Here is an 18,172-nt window from a genome sequence, read left to right as displayed (position 1 = left end):
AGCGTTTGTTCCATGGCCTGTGTCCGACAATCCCGGGCTGCCTCGAGTTCTCCCCTCCCGGTTCTTTCGTTGCAGTTTGCGTTGTCCATGTTCCACCACCTGGACAAACGCTGTTGGCACAGGAGAGGTTGTTCTTCGGGCGGCAAGGTTTTGGTGTGGTTCTCTTGCTTTCCAGGATAGCTGCCAGGCATTTAAGCACTTGAATGTGTCTCCAGGTGTGTCGTCCTTGAGAAAGGCTGACTTTTAGAGGGCAAGATGGATCTTCTAGTCTGACAAGTATAATGTTGAGTTGCATGTCCTGAAAAGTGGGTTACTTTCACATTGGATGGCAAAGAAGGCTACTATACAATTTCTATTTCCTTAACTTGTTGGCACATCCACAATTGAAGGACAAGGCTCTGGTTTAAATGAGTCCCGCAAGATTTAATACTGAGTTACATGTCCTGAAAAGTGAGTGGTTCAAACCGCTGGGTGGAAAAGGCGGGGTTAGTTTTAAATGAGCCATTCTCACATGCAACATTAGCAAGTCATTGAACACAAACTAGTGTACATCCAGTGGCGGTGAAATGAACCATGTCTACTGTGAGTGTGGCAGCAGGTCTCTTTCAAACTTGTAAAGTAGTTCAGTATTCTTGTGCAGAGGCAATTTCATAGTCCATGAAGTTTCTCTGCGACGTGATTATTGCTGGTTGAAAACTTAACCCAATACCCCGCCTGGATGACTTGAAATACAGTCAGCCAAGGCAATTTTTGTTAGTCTCTCAAGAGACTGTTTGATTTGTTAATAGAAAACATTGAGCGTTTGTTCCATGGCCTGTGTCCGACAATCCCGGGCTGCCTCGAGTTCTCCCCTCCGGGTTCTTTCGTTGCAGTTTGCGCTGTCCATGTTCCACCACCTGGACAAACGCTTTTGGCACAGTAGAGGTGGTTCTTTGGTTGGCAAGGTTTTTGTGTGGTTCTCTTGCTTTCCAGGATAGCTGCCAGGCATTTAAGCACTTGAATGTGTCTCCAGGTGTGTCGTCCTTGAGAAAGGCTGACTTTGAGAGGGCAAGATGGATCTTCTAGTCTGACAAGTTTAATGTTGAGTTGCATGTCCTGAAAAGTGGGTTACTTTCACATTGGATGGCAAAGAAGGCTACTATACAATTTCTATTTCCTTAACTTGTTGGCACATCCACAATTGAAGGACAAGGCTCTGGTTTAAATGAGTCCCGCAAGATTTAATACTGAGTTACATGTCCTGAAAAGTGAGTGGTTCAAACCGCTGGGTGGAAAAGGCGGGGTTAGTTTTAAATGAGCCATTCTCACATGCAACATTAGCAAGTCATTGAACACAAACTAGTGTACATCCAGTGGCGGTGAAATGAACCACGTCTACTGTGAGTGTGGCAGCAGGTCTCTTTCAAACTTGTAAAGTAGTTCTGTATTCTTGTGCAGAGGCAATTTCATAGTCCATGAAGTTTATCTGAGACGTGATTATTGCTGGTTGAAAACTTAACCCAATACCCCGCCTGGATGACTTGAAATACAGTCAGCCAAGGCAATTTTTGTTAGTCTCTCAAGAGACTGTTTGATTTGTTAATAGAAAACATTGAGCGTTTGTTCCATGGCCTGTGTCCGACAATCCCGGGCTGCCTCGAGTTCTCCCCTCCGGGTTCTTTCGTTGCAGTTTGCGTTGTCCATGTTCCACCACCTGGACAAACGCTTTTGGCACAGTAGAGGTGGTTCTTCGGGCGGCAAGGTTTTGGTGTGGTTCTCTTGCTTTCCAGGACAAGCTGCCAGGCATTAGCTGCCAGATAGCTGCCGATAGCTGCCAGACTACTATACAATTTCTATTTCCTTAACTTGTTGGCACATCCACAATTGAAGGACAAGGCCCTGGTTTAAATGAGTCCCGCAAGATTTAATACTGAGTTACATGTCCTGAAAAGTGAGTGGTTCAAACCGCTGGGTGGAAAAGGCGGGGTTAGTTTTAAATGAGCCATTCTCACATGCAACATTAGCAAGTCATTGAACACAAACTAGTGTACATCCAGTGGCGGTGAAATGAACCATGTCTACTGTGAGTGTGGCAGCAGGTCTCTTTCAAACTTGTAAAGTAGTTCTGTATTCTTGTGCAGAGGCAATTTCATAGTCCATGAAGTTTATCTGAGACGTGATTATTGCTGGTTGAAAACTTAACCCAATACCCCGCCTGGATGACTTGAAATACAGTCAGCCAAGGCAATTTTTGTTAGTCTCTCAAGAGACTGTTTGATTTGTTAATAGAAAACATTGAGCGTTTGTTCCATGGCCTGTGTCCGACAATCCCGGGCTGCCTCGTGTTCTCCCCTCTGGGTTCTTTCATTGCAGTTTGCGTTGTCCATGTTCCACCACCTGGACAAACGCTTTTGGCACAGTAGAGGTGGTTCTTTGGTCGGCAAGGTTTTTGTGTGGTTCTCTTGCTTTCCAGGATAGCTGCCAGGCATTTAAGCACTTGAATGTGTCTCCAGGTGTGTCGTCCTTGAGAAAGGCTGACTTTGAGAGGGCAAGATGGATCTTCTAGTCTGACAAGTTTAATGTTGAGTTGCATGTCCTGAAAAGTGGGTTACTTTCACATTGGATGGCAAAGAAGACTACTATACAATTTCTATTTCCTTAACTTGTTGGCACATCCACAATTGAAGGACAAGGCCCTGGTTTAAATGAGTCCCGCAGGATTTAATACTGAGTTACATGTCCTGAAAAGTGAGTGGTTCAAACCGCTGGGTGGAAAAGGCGGGGTTAGTTTTAAATGAGCCATTCTCACATGCAACATTAGCAAGTCATTGAACACAAACTAGTGTACATCCAGTGGCGGTGAAATGAACCACGTCTACTGTGAGTGTGGCAGCAGGTCTCTTTCAAACTTGTAAAGTAGTTCTGTATTCTTGTGCAGAGGCAATTTCATAGTCCATGAAGTTTATCTGAGACGTGATTATTGCTGGTTGAAAACTTAACCCAATACCCCGCCTGGATGACTTGAAATACAGTCAGCCAAGGCAATTTTTGTTAGTCTCTCAAGAGACTGTTTGATTTGTTAATAGAAAACATTGAGCGTTTGTTCCATGGTCTGTGTCCGACAATCTCGGGCTGCCTCGTGTTCTCCCCTCCGGGTTCTTTCATTGCAGTTTGCGTTGTCCATGTTCCACCACCTGGACAAACGCTGTTGGCACAGGAGAGGTGGTTCTTCGGGCGGCAAGGTTTTGGTGTGGTTCTCTTGCTTTCCAGGATAGCTGCCAGGCATTTAAGCACTTGAATGTGTCTCCAGGTGTGTCGTCCTTGAGAAAGGCTGACTTTTAGAGGGCAAGATGGATCTTCTAGTCTGACAAGTATAATGTTGAGTTGCATGTCCTGAAAAGTGGGTTACTTTCACATTGGATGGCAAAGAAGGCTACTATACAATTTCTATTTCCTTAACTTGTTGGCACATCCACAATTGAAGGACAAGGCTCTGGTTTAAATGAGTCCGCAAGATTTAATACTGAGTTACATGTCCTGAAAAGTGAGTGGTTCAAACCGCTGGGTGGAAAAGGCGGGGTTAGTTTTAAATGAGCCATTCTCACATGCAACATTAGCAAGTCATTGAACACAAACTAGTGCACATCCAGTGGCGGTGAAATGAACCACGTCTACTGTGAGTGTGGCAGCAGGTCTCTTTCAAACTTGTAAAGTAGTTCTGTATTCTTGTGCAGAGGCAATTTCATAGTCCATGAAGTTTATCTGAGACGTGATTATTGCTGGTTGAAAACTTAACCCAATACTCCGCCTGGATGACTTGAAATACAGTCAGCCAAGGCAATTTTTGTTAGTCTCTCAAGAGACTGTTTGATTTGTTAATAGAAAACATTGAGCGTTTGTTCCATGGCCTGTGTCCGACAATCCCGGGCTGCCTCGAGTTCTCCCCTCCGGGTTCTTTCGTTGCAGTTTGCGCTGTCCATGTTCCACCACCTGGACAAACGCTTTTGGCACAGTAGAGGTGGTTCTTTGGTCGGCAAGGTTTTTGTGTGGTTCTCTTGCTTTCCAGGATAGCTGCCAGGCATTTAAGCACTTGAATGTGTCTCCAGGTGTGTCGTCCTTGAGAAAGGCTGACTTTGAGAGGGCAAGATGGATCTTCTAGTCTGACAAGTTTAATGTTGAGTTGCATGTCCTGAAAAGTGGGTTACTTTCACATTGGATGGCAAAGAAGACTACTATACAATTTCTATTTCCTTAACTTGTTGGCACATCCACAATTGAAGGACAAGGCCCTGGTTTAAATGAGTCCCGCAAGATTTAATACTGAGTTACATGTCCTGAAAAGTGAGTGGTTCAAACCGCTGGGTGGAAAAGGCGGGGTTAGTTTTAAATGAGCCATTCTCACATGCAACATTAGCAAGTCATTGAACACAAACTAGTGCACATCCAGTGGCGGTGAAATGAACCACGTCTACTGTGAGTGTGGCAGCAGGTCTCTTTCAAACTTGTAAAGTAGTTCAGTATTCTTGTGCAGAGGCAATTTCATAGTCCATGAAGTTTATCTGAGACGTGATTATTGCTGGTTGAAAACTTAACCCAATACCCCGCCTGGATGACTTGAAATACAGTCAGCCAAGGCAATTTTTGTTAGTCTCTCAAGAGACTGTTTGATTTGTTAATAGAAAACATTGAGCGTTTGTTCCATGGCCTGTGTCCGACAATCCCGGGCTGCCTCGAGTTCTCCCCTCCGGGTTCTTTCGTTGCAGTTTGCGCTGTCCATGTTCCACCACCTGGACAAACGCTTTTGGCACAGTAGAGGTGGTTCTTTGGTCGGCAAGGTTTTTGTGTGGTTCTCTTGCTTTCCAGGATAGCTGCCAGGCATTTAAGCACTTGAATGTGTCTCCAGGTGTGTCGTCCTTGAGAAAGGCTGACTTTGAGAGGGCAAGATGGATCTTCTAGTCTGACAAGTTTAATGTTGAGTTGCATGTCCTGAAAAGTGGGTTACTTTCACATTGGATGGCAAAGAAGACTACTATACAATTTCTATTTCCTTAACTTGTTGGCACATCCACAATTGAAGGACAAGGCCCTGGTTTAAATGAGTCCCGCAAGATTTAATACTGAGTTACATGTCCTGAAAAGTGAGTGGTTCAAACCGCTGGGTGGAAAAGGCGGGGTTAGTTTTAAATGAGCCATTCTCACATGCAACATTAGCAAGTCATTGAACACAAACTAGTGTACATCCAGTGGCGGTGAAATGAACCACGTCTACTGTGAGTGTGGCAGCAGGTCTCTTTCAAACTTGTAAAGTAGTTCTGTATTCTTGTGCAGAGGCAATTTCATAGTCCATGAAGTTTATCTGAGACGTGATTATTGCTGGTTGAAAACTTAACCCAATACCCCGCCTGGATGACTTGAAATACAGTCAGCCAAGGCAATTTTTGTTAGTCTCTCAAGAGACTGTTTGATTTGTTAATAGAAAACATTGAGCGTTTGTTCCATGGCCTGTGTCCGACAATCCCGGGCTGCCTCGAGTTCTCCCCTCCGGGTTCTTTCGTTGCAGTTTGCCTGTCCATGTTCCACCACCTGGACAAACGCTTTTGGCACAGTAGAGGTGGTTCTTCGGGCGGCAAGGTTTTGGTGCGGTTCTCTTGCTTTCCAGGATAGCTGCCAGGCATTAGCTGCCAGATAGCTGCCGATAGCTGCCAGACTACTATACAATTTCTATTTCCTTAACTTGTTGGCACATCCACAATTGAAGGACAAGGCCCTGGTTTAAATGAGTCCCGCAAGATTTAATACTGAGTTACATGTCCTGAAAAGTGAGTGGTTCAAACCGCTGGGTGGAAAAGGCGGGGTTCGTTTTAAATGAGCCATTCTCACATGCAACATTAGCAAGTCATTGAACAGAAACTAGTGTACATCCAGTGGCGGTGAAATGAACCACGTCTACTGTGAGTGTGGCAGCAGGTCTCTTTCAAACTTGTAAAGTAGTTCTGTATTCTTGTGCAGAGGCAATTTCATAGTCCATGAAGTTTATCTGAGACGTGATTATTGCTGGTTGAAAACTTAACCCAATACCCCGCCTGGATGACTTGAAATACAGTCAGCCAAGGCAATTTTTGTTAGTCTCTCAAGAGACTGTTTGATTTGTTAATAGAAAACATTGAGCGTTTGTTCCATGGCCAGTGTCTGACAATCCCGGGCTGCCTCGAGTTCTCCCCTCAGGGTTCTTTCGTTGCAGTTTGCGCTGTCCATGTTCCACCACCTGGACAAACGCTTTTGGCACAGTAGAGGAGGTTCTTTGGTCGGCAAGGTTTTGGTGCGGTTCTCTTGCTTTCCAGGATAGCTGCCAGGCATTAGCTGCCAGATAGCTGCCGATAGCTGCCAGACTACTATACAATTTCTATTTCCTTAACTTGTTGGCACATCCACAATTGAAGGACAAGGCCCTGGTTTAAATGAGTCCCGCAAGATTTAATACTGAGTTACATGTCCTGAAAAGTGAGTGGTTCAAACCACTGAAGTTTATCTGAGACGTGATTATTCCTGGTTAAAAACTTAACCCAATACCCCGCCTGGATGACTTGAAATACAGTCAGCCAAGGCAATTTTTGTTAGTCTCTCAAGAGACGGTATGATTTGTTAATAATTAAGTTTAGGTGTAGTTATTTTCTTTGAGTAGTAGGTATTTCATTTATTTGTCCCTGACCCTCTTTTTGGTGTCCCTGACATACCTAAACTAAATAGACTATATCTCTGAAATGACAAGCTCTATGTGAATTATTTGTAGCAAACTAAATTTAATGCTTATGTGATTCTAGCAGAAGTGTAGGTTTCACTGTAGATGCCATTGCTTCAGAGTAAATGCAGATGGAACCCAGCTTAAATGAAGGATTTTAATGTAAAAATATCCAGTAGGAGCTCAAAAACAAGTCATGTTCCAACATGTGGACATTAGCTGTGCAAAGACTGATGCTGCCGAGGTGAAGCAGAGCAAAACACACACAAGTTGTCGTAAAGAGATGCCAAGTCGTTCACAAATTTGGCACAGTTTTAAAATTTGAATTTATTTATTTATAATATGTACTATTCTCACTTGACACAGTATTACACACTTCACGTGTGTCACAGTAATTGTATTTGCTGTCCTTTTGACATTATCTTGTCAAAAGGATGCAAATGCATATGACGCTAATTGACGCTAATTCTCCCTTCTCCAAACAAAACAATCTAATGTCGCTCTGTAATGATCTATCAGGCTGGGAATAGACCAACGACAGCCCAACAGCTGACCAATGTGCTGAAATCATTTTTGAAATATCCATTAAGATTAGCTAAAATATTCTTAAAATTAATTTTTTACAGTCTAAATTGTTACTAGTGTCATTTATCACTCATCATTTGTTAATGCCTTTTTTTTGTCTAACTACATTACTATATTATTACTACATACATTATCCTGTGTGTTTGTATCAGGACAACTTGGATCGCGAGATGAAGGAGGCAGCCAGACAACGTCGCCTGAGAGAGCTGGAGGAGAAACGTTTGTCGTGGTCAGGGGCAGACCAGAGTGGGGGGTTCGGTCGTAGCAGCAGCGAGAACGATGTGGAGATGCTCACCAAGGAAGGCCTCCTGGATTTTTTGCAGCAGAGGTCACATAGCCCTCTGGGACGCTCTGCCAGTGCCCGCCGCCACCGTCACACCATGACCTCCGTAGCTGACCGTGAACTCCAAGGATATCTTGAGGTGTTTGGAGACAACGGCACTGATTATTCCAAGTTTAACAGTCTACCTCGGTCGGGTCGTCCTGTGCAGCGGAAATCCACCCCGTGGATCTTAGCTCAGGACGACAACCGTGAGTTAGGCTGTGACCGAAAAGTGACTTCTCCATGTGCACAAACTGAACCCATCAGTCCGCTGGCAAGATACTCCTCTTCTGGGTTAAACAATAATGACGACCTATACCCCAGCAACAACAATTACACATCTGTATCGGAAAGCAGCGCTCTTCCTCGTTCCCTTTTTGTCTTTCAAAAACCCTCCCACCATCCCAACCCAGCAATTACCGGCCACATGAATGTTAGTGTGGAGAAACACACTTTAGTTCGAGGCCCTCAAGCTTTTGAACTACAGAGTCCAAACAATAACAGTAATCATTTGCACCTTATCAACCAGGGGGATGTCATGGTGACAGATTCGGAAAAGGAGAGAAAATCTCCTCCCAAGAATCTGGACAATGTTCCAGGTGATAAACTTTTAGAAAGAAGAGCAAATCCCAAGGTAGCGTGGGAACATAAAGTTGATAATTCTACACAAGACAGAGAGAGAGAAGAAGAGGACAACAGCACAGTTTCATCAACAACCTGTGACACACCTCTTCCACTCGATACCTCTGTATCCAATAAGAAGCCGATGTTTTTCATACTTGACTGCACAGAAACTGACTGCTCCGTCACCTTGGATTATTCAGAGGCCGAAAGCTCTTCTTTAACAAAAGAGGGCCTTCAACTTAGAACGACAGACTGCAATAAACATCAGAAGAGCCACCAAGAACCAAGCTCTCTGTCTCCCAATGACCAGTCTGTTTCAACGAATGAACTTTCAGCGCCAAAATCTGCGGACGCAACATCGATGGCTGCATCTGCGACGACAGAAGAGTGGGACACAGAGAGCTGTGACACCACTGAGGGAAAACAAGGTGCAGAAAAAGGTGCAGACACACAGAGAAGCATCAGGAAACCAGTGCATGCAGCGAGTAAAGCAAACAAAGCAGTTTGTGGTGTGCGGACGCTGACCAGCACCGAGAGTCAGGGCATGAGGAAAGTAGTTCCTATTAGCAAGCTCACAAGGCTGGGTAGCAGCAAGTGTGCAGAGAGAACTTTGGTTCATGAGAGTGGGGAGTCACGCCGTCCCATTAGAGATCAGAGCACCCAACCAGCAGCGAGAGGAAGGAGCGAGAAGACATCACGACCGTCTCGACACTCCAGTTTGCCTCCTGATGAGTCCAAAGCTCAGAGAGGAAGTAGCCTCCCAGGTGGTATTTCAAGATGGTCACGCGATTTGACTCCGAGGAAGGTTTCCATCAGCAAGCCAAGCGCAAAACCTGTGAGGAACATCTCCAAACCTCCTCCTGAGGAGAAAATGTGCCGCTCCACTATGAGAGCCTTGGCCCAAGTGCAAGCTCAGGCCCAGGGTGGAGTGTCCTCCGAGAACAGCTGCTCACACGTAAAAAACACATCCGGTGTCCCTGGCTTCGCCCGCAACACCATCGCCTCGTCCTCCAGGACCAATAAGGAGCTCCTTGGCCCTCCTTCCGTCCCGTCCACACCGTCTCGCAGCCCCTCACTCGTGGGTCGACCATCCTCGGTGAAGCACAACAGGTTATCGCCCACAGTTCACACCAGCGAGGAGCAGTCACAAGGGACAAACCTGCGACGAGCGCAAAGCGTGAAGGCCACCAGACGAAGCACCTATCGCAGTGAGACTCCGCCTCCAACTCGCGAGGAGTCGCGTAAGGCAAGCAGCTTTTCTGAAAAGTCTTTGATGGCGCCCAGCAAAAGTGCTAAACCAAGCTGGAAATAAACATTAAATGAAATTTAATAAAACGCACATACAGGCAAAGGAAAGGCAAATACATTTCTTCTTGAAAACTGACTTCTCTCTTCTTCTTCTTCCTCTTATGTAACAAAATCAGAAAAACAAATGAATCTCTTTCTCCCTCCAGGTTTGTAGCTGACTCTGGATCAGGTTTACAAATTGCAAAGAACAAGATGCAATGAACAGGTTCTGTTTCAAAAAAATATACATATATTGTCCATAAATTGCTTTTTTTCCTGCGGGGGGGGGGGTTATTAACTAATATGACAAATGGCAAAATGGTGTTTTTCCACAGGCGCCTGCTTTGCCTGCTTAGCAGTCTGTGTACTGTGTATGTGCTCGTATCTGTGATGCTGTTGATGTTGAACACTACCGTCTATATAATGCTGCTAATTAGCTCTGACAATTTGAAATCCCACAGAGTTTCAGTGTCCTTTTGATTCAGGGTTACATGATCTCTTGTACCTTACCTCGCTGCTCTCATGGTGTCTTTCAGTTTTTGTTGTATTCTCTAGCAGAACTCTGCTGCATTATTTGCTCTTTTTTTTCTGGTTCTTTTGCTTGATACCTCAGAAAAAATTGCAGTGGCCTTGAACCAGCAGGCAAAGTAGAATATATTTTTTTTGGTTCCGCATGAGAACGATGTAGACGATGATCTGATCACTCTGCAACGCCACATTTTACAATTCCCTGTTATATTAATAATATATATATATACAAAGTCACAGATTATATGGCCACAGTGTGTACCAACTGTTGTACGTCTCCTTGCTTGAGTATGTACATGTACTGTAATTTGTAGATCTTGTAGAACTCCTCCATAATATCATGGAGTAGACGTGCACGAAGGAAATGTTTCCTGTATACTGTAGGCTAGTACAAGACCAACGCGAATGCTTTGAAAGAAAAGCACCGAATGCGCCAGACACAACACGGGAAACGTCGTTAGTCACGTGATGGGATGTTTGCACTGTGAGTGTAGTTCAGTAGCATCATCAGCTCTAACTGGACGGAGTTCAGCTCGGCGTCGGTTTGTGTCTCTCGGTCGTCCAGTTTTGTAGAAACACAGCACACTATCGCTGCTTTGAAGGTGTTTTCACTATTTTCAAAGACTCTTTCAACCAATGAAAAGAAAAGCTTTAATCCAGTGTCTATGATTATTTTGATATTAATCGTACAAACACATGTCCGTCCAACTCTCCAGCACTCTAACTTGTATGGGCCTATAGCATATGCTTTTGTGTCGTACATATTGAGCTCAGACACACTTACACACTATGCATGTCAGTGTTTTAAACCAGTTCCTGTCTCTGTTCCACCGTTTTCTTATCCAAAGAAATGGTCACTGTAAATGAAAATTTACAATTTGAACAATGTGAAGCAAAATTTCAAACTTTTGTCGGGTTTTGGATCAATCAGAGGAACACAGTCACATTTTGTTAATTTTTAGTAATGCAAAGTTCATTATAAAAGGAATCAGACATATGTAAAGAGCTAATGTTCATTTATATACAGGGAAATCTTGGTGCAGATCTGGATAATTTCACTATTTTGTGTTCTTTTAACACATAGGAAATATGTTTAAGATGTCAAGTATCATTGTTAGATACTAGACAACAATAAACCCTTTATAACTTTATGTTACGTCACATTATTTTTCTTTATTCATCAGTGCTAAGAAAGGTTTTATGTTTTTCTTTCATTGTGCAAAAAGAGAATGACATTATTTCCAGATATTTGAATGGAAAACACAGTTGTCAAGTATGAAAATTCATTCAGATGGTTGGGAGAGCCTTTGAGAATTAAAAAAAAAAAAGTTATTTATTTTTCAGGGAAACTAAAGCTAATCAGATTTACTGAAATTGGAGAGTGATATGTTCGAGCAGGGGTGTCAAACTCAAATGACCTGGGGGGCCAATGAGCATCTAGTCTGGTCAAGAGGGGGCGGGACTAGATGAAAAACAGTCAGGGAAATCAACTGTTTAGTAGCAGGTGGGCAATATGAGCTTAAACTTATAACACAATAGTCCTTGATGTCGCAGTTAAGATATTCATGATATTTCACAGAAATGTCAAAGTAAAAGTGCTTGTGCTTTAGGTGGCGGGGCCTCATGTAAATGATCGGGGGGGGTCACATGTGGCCACCGCGGGCCACCAGTTTGACATCTCTGTTCGAGGCACAAACCGCAGCTGACCTCAGTCCTGTTGACCATTTCACACCACTTGCCTTTCAACCTGCATTGTGCCACTGCCTTGATGGCAAACGTTCATTCACAGCAGAAACATTGCCTTAAAGCTGAATGTAGCAGATCCATCACCAGTAGAAATGCCTTGATTGTAAAAGGAGAGTAGAAACTTTTCCTTCATTCACATCACGATGAACTGAATCTACGAGGGATTCACTTTGTAAAAAACAACAACACATATTTAAAGACATAGTATTTTTCTGACTATCAATATGTTTACATAGCGCTGAAAACGAAGGGTTTGAGGGTGAGGTACGTGAGAGCGTCCGTGTCTTTTATCTGATGTCTGTCGTGTGCTGACATGCTTCCTCTTCCTCTTCCTCTTCCTTGTTCCTGCAAGTGACGTGAATAAAGCAGTGACACAAAAGGCTCCGTGTGACGATATATATGGTCAGAAATGTTATCATGATGAAATCACTGCGGGTCAACAGTTATTATAATATGTTTAAAATAAAGGTCGAGGCATAAAACAAGTTAATTGTGGTTGTAAATTTTTTTGTGGACAAAAAAAACCCACAAACAAACAAACTAGCACAATGAATAAATATTATAACTACTGTGTGTATCAATTGTTTTTGAATTATAGACACATTTGATCTTCTCTTTCATTTGGATCATTGATGAGGTTGTTAAAAGTAAAGAACATGAACTGTTTTGAAACATGAGCCTCTATTTTCCTCCGCGTGAACAAAGTTGACACAACATGTCCCCCTCTTGTCTGTCCTCAGCCTCGTCCTTTGTCTCCTCCTCCTCGTCCTCCTCGTCCTAAAAACAGAGAGCATTACAATGGCTGCCCTTTACATTATCTCACACTGACGTGCAGCAGTGGAGCTGCTGTGGAATTTAAATACTTTACTCGCCCTTTTCAACAGCGTCCTTGTTGCAGGTCGGTTACCGCAGTAACGGCACAAACAACAACCACAGATACTCTCTGAGGCCCCCATAAACCAAAAGGTCGGGGTTGTCCACAAACTTTTGTCATGTTTATTTCGTATTGTTTCAAGTCACACAGCCCACACCTGCTCACAACATGTGACTTTAGGATAATTAGAGTGAAATATTTTTATATCATCTTTATTGTAGCTCTTATATGTATTTACTGTCTAGATTTGGCGTTAATTTAAATGTCTGTAAATGCAGGGGAGGAATTCATTTTTCTAGTTTCCTCACATACTGTAGTATCCGTGTAAAACTCTCTTTTTCCTCTTGTTTCACATTGTGTAATTAATCTGTTTGTTTTTGTGCCTGTCATCTTCAATTTAATAAAATGTTAATCACAATTTTTTTTTTAAGTTGGAAATGCTGACTCAGCATTCCCACCCTAATTAAGACAGAATCAAGCATTTAAAGTACTTCTTGTTTGAGACACTTATTATTATACTTATTCATATAATTTCTATATTTATATTGCTTTGTTTTGTTGATTCATTTATTTATTTACATTTTATTTTGACCGATACAGAGACAATCAGATTAGATATTTTTGGTTTAACGGTTGAGAAGGACAAAATAATCCATGTTCTCTTACAGTTCCACACACTAAAACCACTAGGGTGCAGCAGAGCACCTTATAAGTCTGTAAACCTGCGTCCTCTGCTTTGTTTCTGTTTCTCAAAAACATACACACTTGGTGATAGAAAATATACATAGACAAAAACTAAATAAATAAAATAATGTGCTTTTACTAAGGTTTCCTTTTTACTGAGGATAAAGCAAATAATAATACTAATTCTTATAATTTCTCAGACTAAATGGACCTATAATATCAAAATAGTCATCATATTGTTGAATAAATTAATGTACATTCTGCTGTATTCTTTAGAGCATCACACATGTTTAGGGAAAAGCTTTTATAAAGAATAAGACAACGATCACAGAATATAAATAAGCCACAGGGATTATTTGTGTCAGCACTAATGAAAACCTGCTTACTGAATGATCTGATGCACATTATTACCGACTTAGAATCTGGAAAAGTAAACATAAAATATTAATAAGCACACATTTTTGGATATTCACTGACCATACGCTGATAAAAGACACCAGGCTGAACCTCAGCAAACATATTTTAATATTATACCCTAAAGGTGAAAAATACAGAATCATCCCAGAATCACAGTTACAAACCAACGACAAACCTCTCTATGTGCTGCGTGGCATTACATGTCAAATGGCCCGTGACTCGCTGTGTTAATCTGTGGAGCGAAATTGCTGTAGCCATCCATGTGTGAGGGATTACGCTCTTCTCAATCCCTCCTTATCCTGCAGCTGAACCCAACACCTGAAGAACTGAGTGTCTACTTTCTCTCTGCTGTGCCACTGCCGCTGCTGCTGCGACAGTGTTACAATACCATACAGCCACAGGGCTTTTTTGGGTGTTGTTTTTATTTATTTACTTATTCTGGTGGATTAAGACGTAGTTTGGGAAAGTTAATCCTGCTTGATGAAGCAGACAAGTGGGATCAGAGGAAGCAACATCAGATCTGCACGGGAGGGAAGTTTCCGCAACAAAACCATGGCAGAGAGTAAGTCTAAACCTGTGTCCGTCTTATTTATTGTTTATTTTTTTGTAGGAGTTTGCAATAAAAACAATAATTCCGTCTTGATTTTCTGTGACACAACAAAAATGCCACGTGAGTTCATTTGTTCTGCTTTTAATACCAGGTGACGAGTGTCTGCACCAGTGATTCCCAAAGACGAGGTCACAGCTGATCAGCATCACTCTGACCTTCATTAAATGTTAAATGAAAGTACTGAATGAACATGAGCAGCATGCCTGGATTTCTCTCTACTACAGTCTCTGGGATTATCGGTAAGAGATCAACAGAGAAGCCATGATTAGCTGTCAGTGTAAACACAGCAGCTTGTTTGTCAATAACTGTCTTGTGTAAAAACCATGCAGAGGAAAAATGTGAATTTAAGGATCAGACAAAACAAAGCAGACAGTTTTTGTCTGACAGCTGATTGATGCTGATGTTTTCCTCTGTTTTCAGCGCTGACGTGAACAACCTTCCGATCTGATGAGCTGCCAACAAACACACAAGAGAGACAACAATGAAACAGAAATGAGGTGAGGGCCACGTTTTCTAAACTGCATTAATGGCAATGGAATTTCTTTTCTTTCCTCTGCTTTTGGCATGTTGTCTTGCATTAAAATGTGTATCTCTGTTTTAACATATAGCCTTTGTAATATTCACATGGGATGAAAGAATGAACTAATTTAACATTGTAAACAGAAACCATTCTGATGATCAAACAGTTTCATACTTATACAAAATCTAAATCAACTCAAAACACAATTAAAATCAGAATCGAATGATGTTTTTTTTATTAAGTAGGTTTTCAAACACAAGGAAGTGTCTTTTTTAATTGCTTAAAAACAATTAAGTTGTAAAAATAAGGATATTATGAAGCAAATTAATGAGCAAGTTCTGTAAGAATAAGGAGGAAGATAAAGATGAGGACTTACAATTAAATACGAGAGCAATAAGTGAAAAAAATATTACTAATGTATTTTACGGGTCCTTGAAGCTGCCAGCCCTGCCAGCAGGTGGCACTGTGCCCTTTACCTAATCTTCCTGTGCTGATGTTTTCTGGCCTGCTCTTTTGTGTCAAGTGTGAAGTTTTGTGCAGATCAGTCAATGTAAGGCACAGTTAGAGCCCACTTCCTGTTTCACGGTGAACGGTTGCCGTGGCCACGCCCTTCTTGAATCTGTGAGACATCTTCATAACTTTTCATCTTTGATGTGTCTAGTGCAAACTGACACTTTTTTAAATGTTGCTACGATTAACGCTGCTCAGATAAGTTCACTCATTTATGAAATGTGCAAATCGCCAAGATTGCGTTGACACCATTTTTGTCCTTTTTGTTGTTTTTTATTCGTCTTGAGCTGTGACATGTTTCTACCAAGTTTCGTGACATTTGGTTCAACTTAGATTGGACTTTGTCCATCCACGTTTCACGTTGGACGGCGCTACTGAGCCATATTGCAACACGTTCACTTATTTCCCTTCCATGTCAATTTCACTATTATTTTCACAATAATTCCTAGAAGAACAGTAGAATAATCACATGTTTAGTGCAAATATTGTCACACTCTGTTGTTTCTTTCATGGACATTTACATTTCCACAGTACAGTCCTCACGATGGCTACTTAGTCCTGTTACATTACATCAAGCTTCTGTTAGGAAGTAGATGAGCCTGGTCTGTAAACATGCAGACGTTTAAAGCAAGAGGAGAAGAAAAAGGAAAGTGTCAAGGTTTGAAAAACAGTTTTTATCTCCAAGTCGGTCATAAAGTCACCTTTACATGTGTTTGTTCAAAGGCCAGTCTTGCTTTGTCTAGGGATGGGACCATGTCACTTTTTTCTATGTCTTATAGAATATCACAAACTCCAGTATCTAGTCATTTTAGACCATTTATGAACGTATGAAGTCATCTCAAAGACATCATTCTCCAACTGTGTAACAATTATTGTTGTCCCCAAAAAGAATAAACAAGCAGCCCAAACATGACTCAGCTAAAATGCTTGTACTGATTTTTATTGTTTTATTTGTACATTTACAGTGTACAGCATGTGATATTTATGTAGGATTTTTGGATTGTATGAGATTTTATTTGTCTGATATCCGATATCCTGCACGGTTGGTGTAGTGGTTGTTCGTGCTCTTCCCAGATTCTCCTGTTTCCTCCCACTGTCCAAAAACATGCAGATTAGGCAAAGTGGACACTCTAAATTGACTATGAGAGTGGATGGTTGTTTGGCTCTTTGGAGACAGGTCCCGGGTGTACCGCACCTTTCACACTATGCGAGCTGGGATTGGCACCAGCGACCCCCCTATGACCCTCATATAGAGGATAAAGCAGTAGAAGATGGATGAATGATTTTGACCAGTGTCGGATCAATTCCCATCCCCAGCTTTGTATATTTTTCTTTTATCTTTATTTAAGTCAATTGTCCATTCTGTCCAAAATACTAGCTGGATGCACAGTTCTATTATAGTATTCTGTACTGTGTACTGTATATGTATGAATAAATATCTGTGTAGTGTAAGCAGTGTAGTGTAAGGTGATTTGATGATTGTGTGCATGAATCAGATCATAATTACCATCTCCCCATTCATTATTTATGACAAATTTCTTCCTCAACATATGTTCAATTGAATGAGACAAAGCTCTAATCCCATCATGCTCTGCTGAACTAAGAACAGCAGCAGGTGCAGGCAGCTGTGACCACTGTGACGTGAAATTATTGACCTCTGATACAAAGCTTGTATAATATTCTTAAATATGTGTTTTTGAAATTTAAAGATAAACTATATACTCATATATATGGTCCCGTATCAAAGCAAACGCTTTTATTTTGAAATGATGTGAAATTTCATCACTGATGAATCACTAGTCGCCTCCTGACCAGATTAGAAGCTCATGGGCTCATTTTAGAAAGTTTGTTTCTGGGTTAGTACATGTCTGTGAATCACTTATCGATGTGTCGTCTTCTTTGATAATATCATTTCAATTTGGCAAAATCACATTTTTGACTTCATCCTCTTCCCCAAAAATGAGTTTATGAGTATTGACTTTTTCCATGAGCCTCATTATGTTCTGTGATGTGGATCTAAACTGTGATTTTAGGAATAATACACAACTCCTTATATGGACATCCGGGGTGTGTGTGTGTTCATAGGTCACATGCTCAGACTGTTTGTTTTGTTTTCTTATGTGTTGTTGAATCAAAGTTATAAGTAATTTTAAATCACATTTTCACATATCATGCTTTTTTCCATTACTATATTTAAACATACAGTTTATACAGAGGCTATAAGAATGTGCAATATGGAGTCTGATATAAGGATATCAGCACAACCTAGACAATTGGATAAAAAATGTATATATATTTTATTTTCACCAACTATATAAACACACCACAAAAATAATACATCACAGTTCAAAGTTCAATTGGCTTGTTTTTATGAACAGAAAGACGCTCTCTTTTGTGATTCCTGCACATTATTGCTGCTTTATATCACGACTAAAAATGTGATATGAAATGAATCATAACTTCGACACAACACAACACATAAGAAGACAAAAAAAAATCTTTTTTTTAAAGAATATGTGACCTATAAACACCAGGAAGTTGTTAGTTAGTTATAGTTATACATATTTTTCATCAGATTGCCTATAGGTTGTGCTGAAAAAAGGATATAAGATAGAGTCTTTGTCTGCTTCACTCCCTCACCTCTACTTTTGCAGATTAAATCTTACATACAAAAATATGACAAGCATGGAAAAACATGATGCTTTTTTTGTAGACTTAACTGTTAAGTAGAATTAAAAAAACACACG

General features: G+C 41.3%; 1 protein-coding gene, 1 long non-coding RNA gene and 9 other non-coding genes across 11 annotated transcripts; all 11 read left to right on the top strand.

Moving 5' to 3' along the window:
* The first annotated feature begins 628 nt into the window (after positions 1-628).
* LOC122760447 lies at positions 629-769 on the top strand. The gene has a single exon (XR_006358403.1). It is a non-coding gene; the product is annotated as a U4 spliceosomal RNA (small nuclear RNA).
* Positions 770-1,425: 656 nt separating this feature from the next.
* Positions 1,426-1,566, top strand: LOC122760445. The gene has a single exon (XR_006358401.1). It is a non-coding gene; the product is annotated as a U4 spliceosomal RNA (small nuclear RNA).
* A 542-nt stretch (positions 1,567-2,108) lies between these two features.
* Positions 2,109-2,249, top strand: LOC122760452. Its single transcript, XR_006358408.1, has one exon. It is a non-coding gene; the product is annotated as a U4 spliceosomal RNA (small nuclear RNA).
* Positions 2,250-2,905: 656 nt separating this feature from the next.
* On the top strand, positions 2,906-3,046 carry LOC122760451. The gene has a single exon (XR_006358407.1). It is a non-coding gene; the product is annotated as a U4 spliceosomal RNA (small nuclear RNA).
* Positions 3,047-3,701: 655 nt separating this feature from the next.
* Positions 3,702-3,842, top strand: LOC122760446. Its single transcript, XR_006358402.1, has one exon. It is a non-coding gene; the product is annotated as a U4 spliceosomal RNA (small nuclear RNA).
* A 656-nt stretch (positions 3,843-4,498) lies between these two features.
* Positions 4,499-4,639, top strand: LOC122760450. Its single transcript, XR_006358406.1, has one exon. It is a non-coding gene; the product is annotated as a U4 spliceosomal RNA (small nuclear RNA).
* A 656-nt stretch (positions 4,640-5,295) lies between these two features.
* LOC122760449 lies at positions 5,296-5,436 on the top strand. Its single transcript, XR_006358405.1, has one exon. It is a non-coding gene; the product is annotated as a U4 spliceosomal RNA (small nuclear RNA).
* A 540-nt stretch (positions 5,437-5,976) lies between these two features.
* LOC122760444 lies at positions 5,977-6,117 on the top strand. The gene has a single exon (XR_006358400.1). It is a non-coding gene; the product is annotated as a U4 spliceosomal RNA (small nuclear RNA).
* A 353-nt stretch (positions 6,118-6,470) lies between these two features.
* LOC122760448 lies at positions 6,471-6,609 on the top strand. Its single transcript, XR_006358404.1, has one exon. It is a non-coding gene; the product is annotated as a U4 spliceosomal RNA (small nuclear RNA).
* A 768-nt stretch (positions 6,610-7,377) lies between these two features.
* LOC122760442 (FH2 domain-containing protein 1-like) lies at positions 7,378-12,295 on the top strand. Its single transcript, XM_044015546.1, has 2 exons — positions 7,378-9,495; positions 9,704-12,295. Exons 1-2 carry the CDS (start codon positions 7,387-7,389, stop codon positions 9,713-9,715), a joined length of 2,121 nt encoding a protein of 706 aa, XP_043871481.1. The 5' UTR covers positions 7,378-7,386; the 3' UTR covers positions 9,716-12,295.
* Positions 12,296-13,985: 1,690 nt separating this feature from the next.
* On the top strand, positions 13,986-14,881 carry LOC122760443. Its single transcript, XR_006358399.1, has 3 exons — positions 13,986-14,347; positions 14,487-14,634; positions 14,816-14,881. It is a non-coding gene; the product is annotated as an uncharacterized LOC122760443 (long non-coding RNA).
* Positions 14,882-18,172: the final 3,291 nt, after the last annotated feature.

The sequence above is a fragment of the Solea senegalensis genome, unplaced genomic scaffold, assembly GCF_019176455.1.
Source record: "Solea senegalensis isolate Sse05_10M unplaced genomic scaffold, IFAPA_SoseM_1 scf7180000013652, whole genome shotgun sequence".
NCBI classification, from domain to species: Eukaryota; Metazoa; Chordata; class Actinopteri; order Pleuronectiformes; family Soleidae; genus Solea; species Solea senegalensis.
This window is presented reverse-complemented; position numbering and strand designations above follow the sequence as displayed.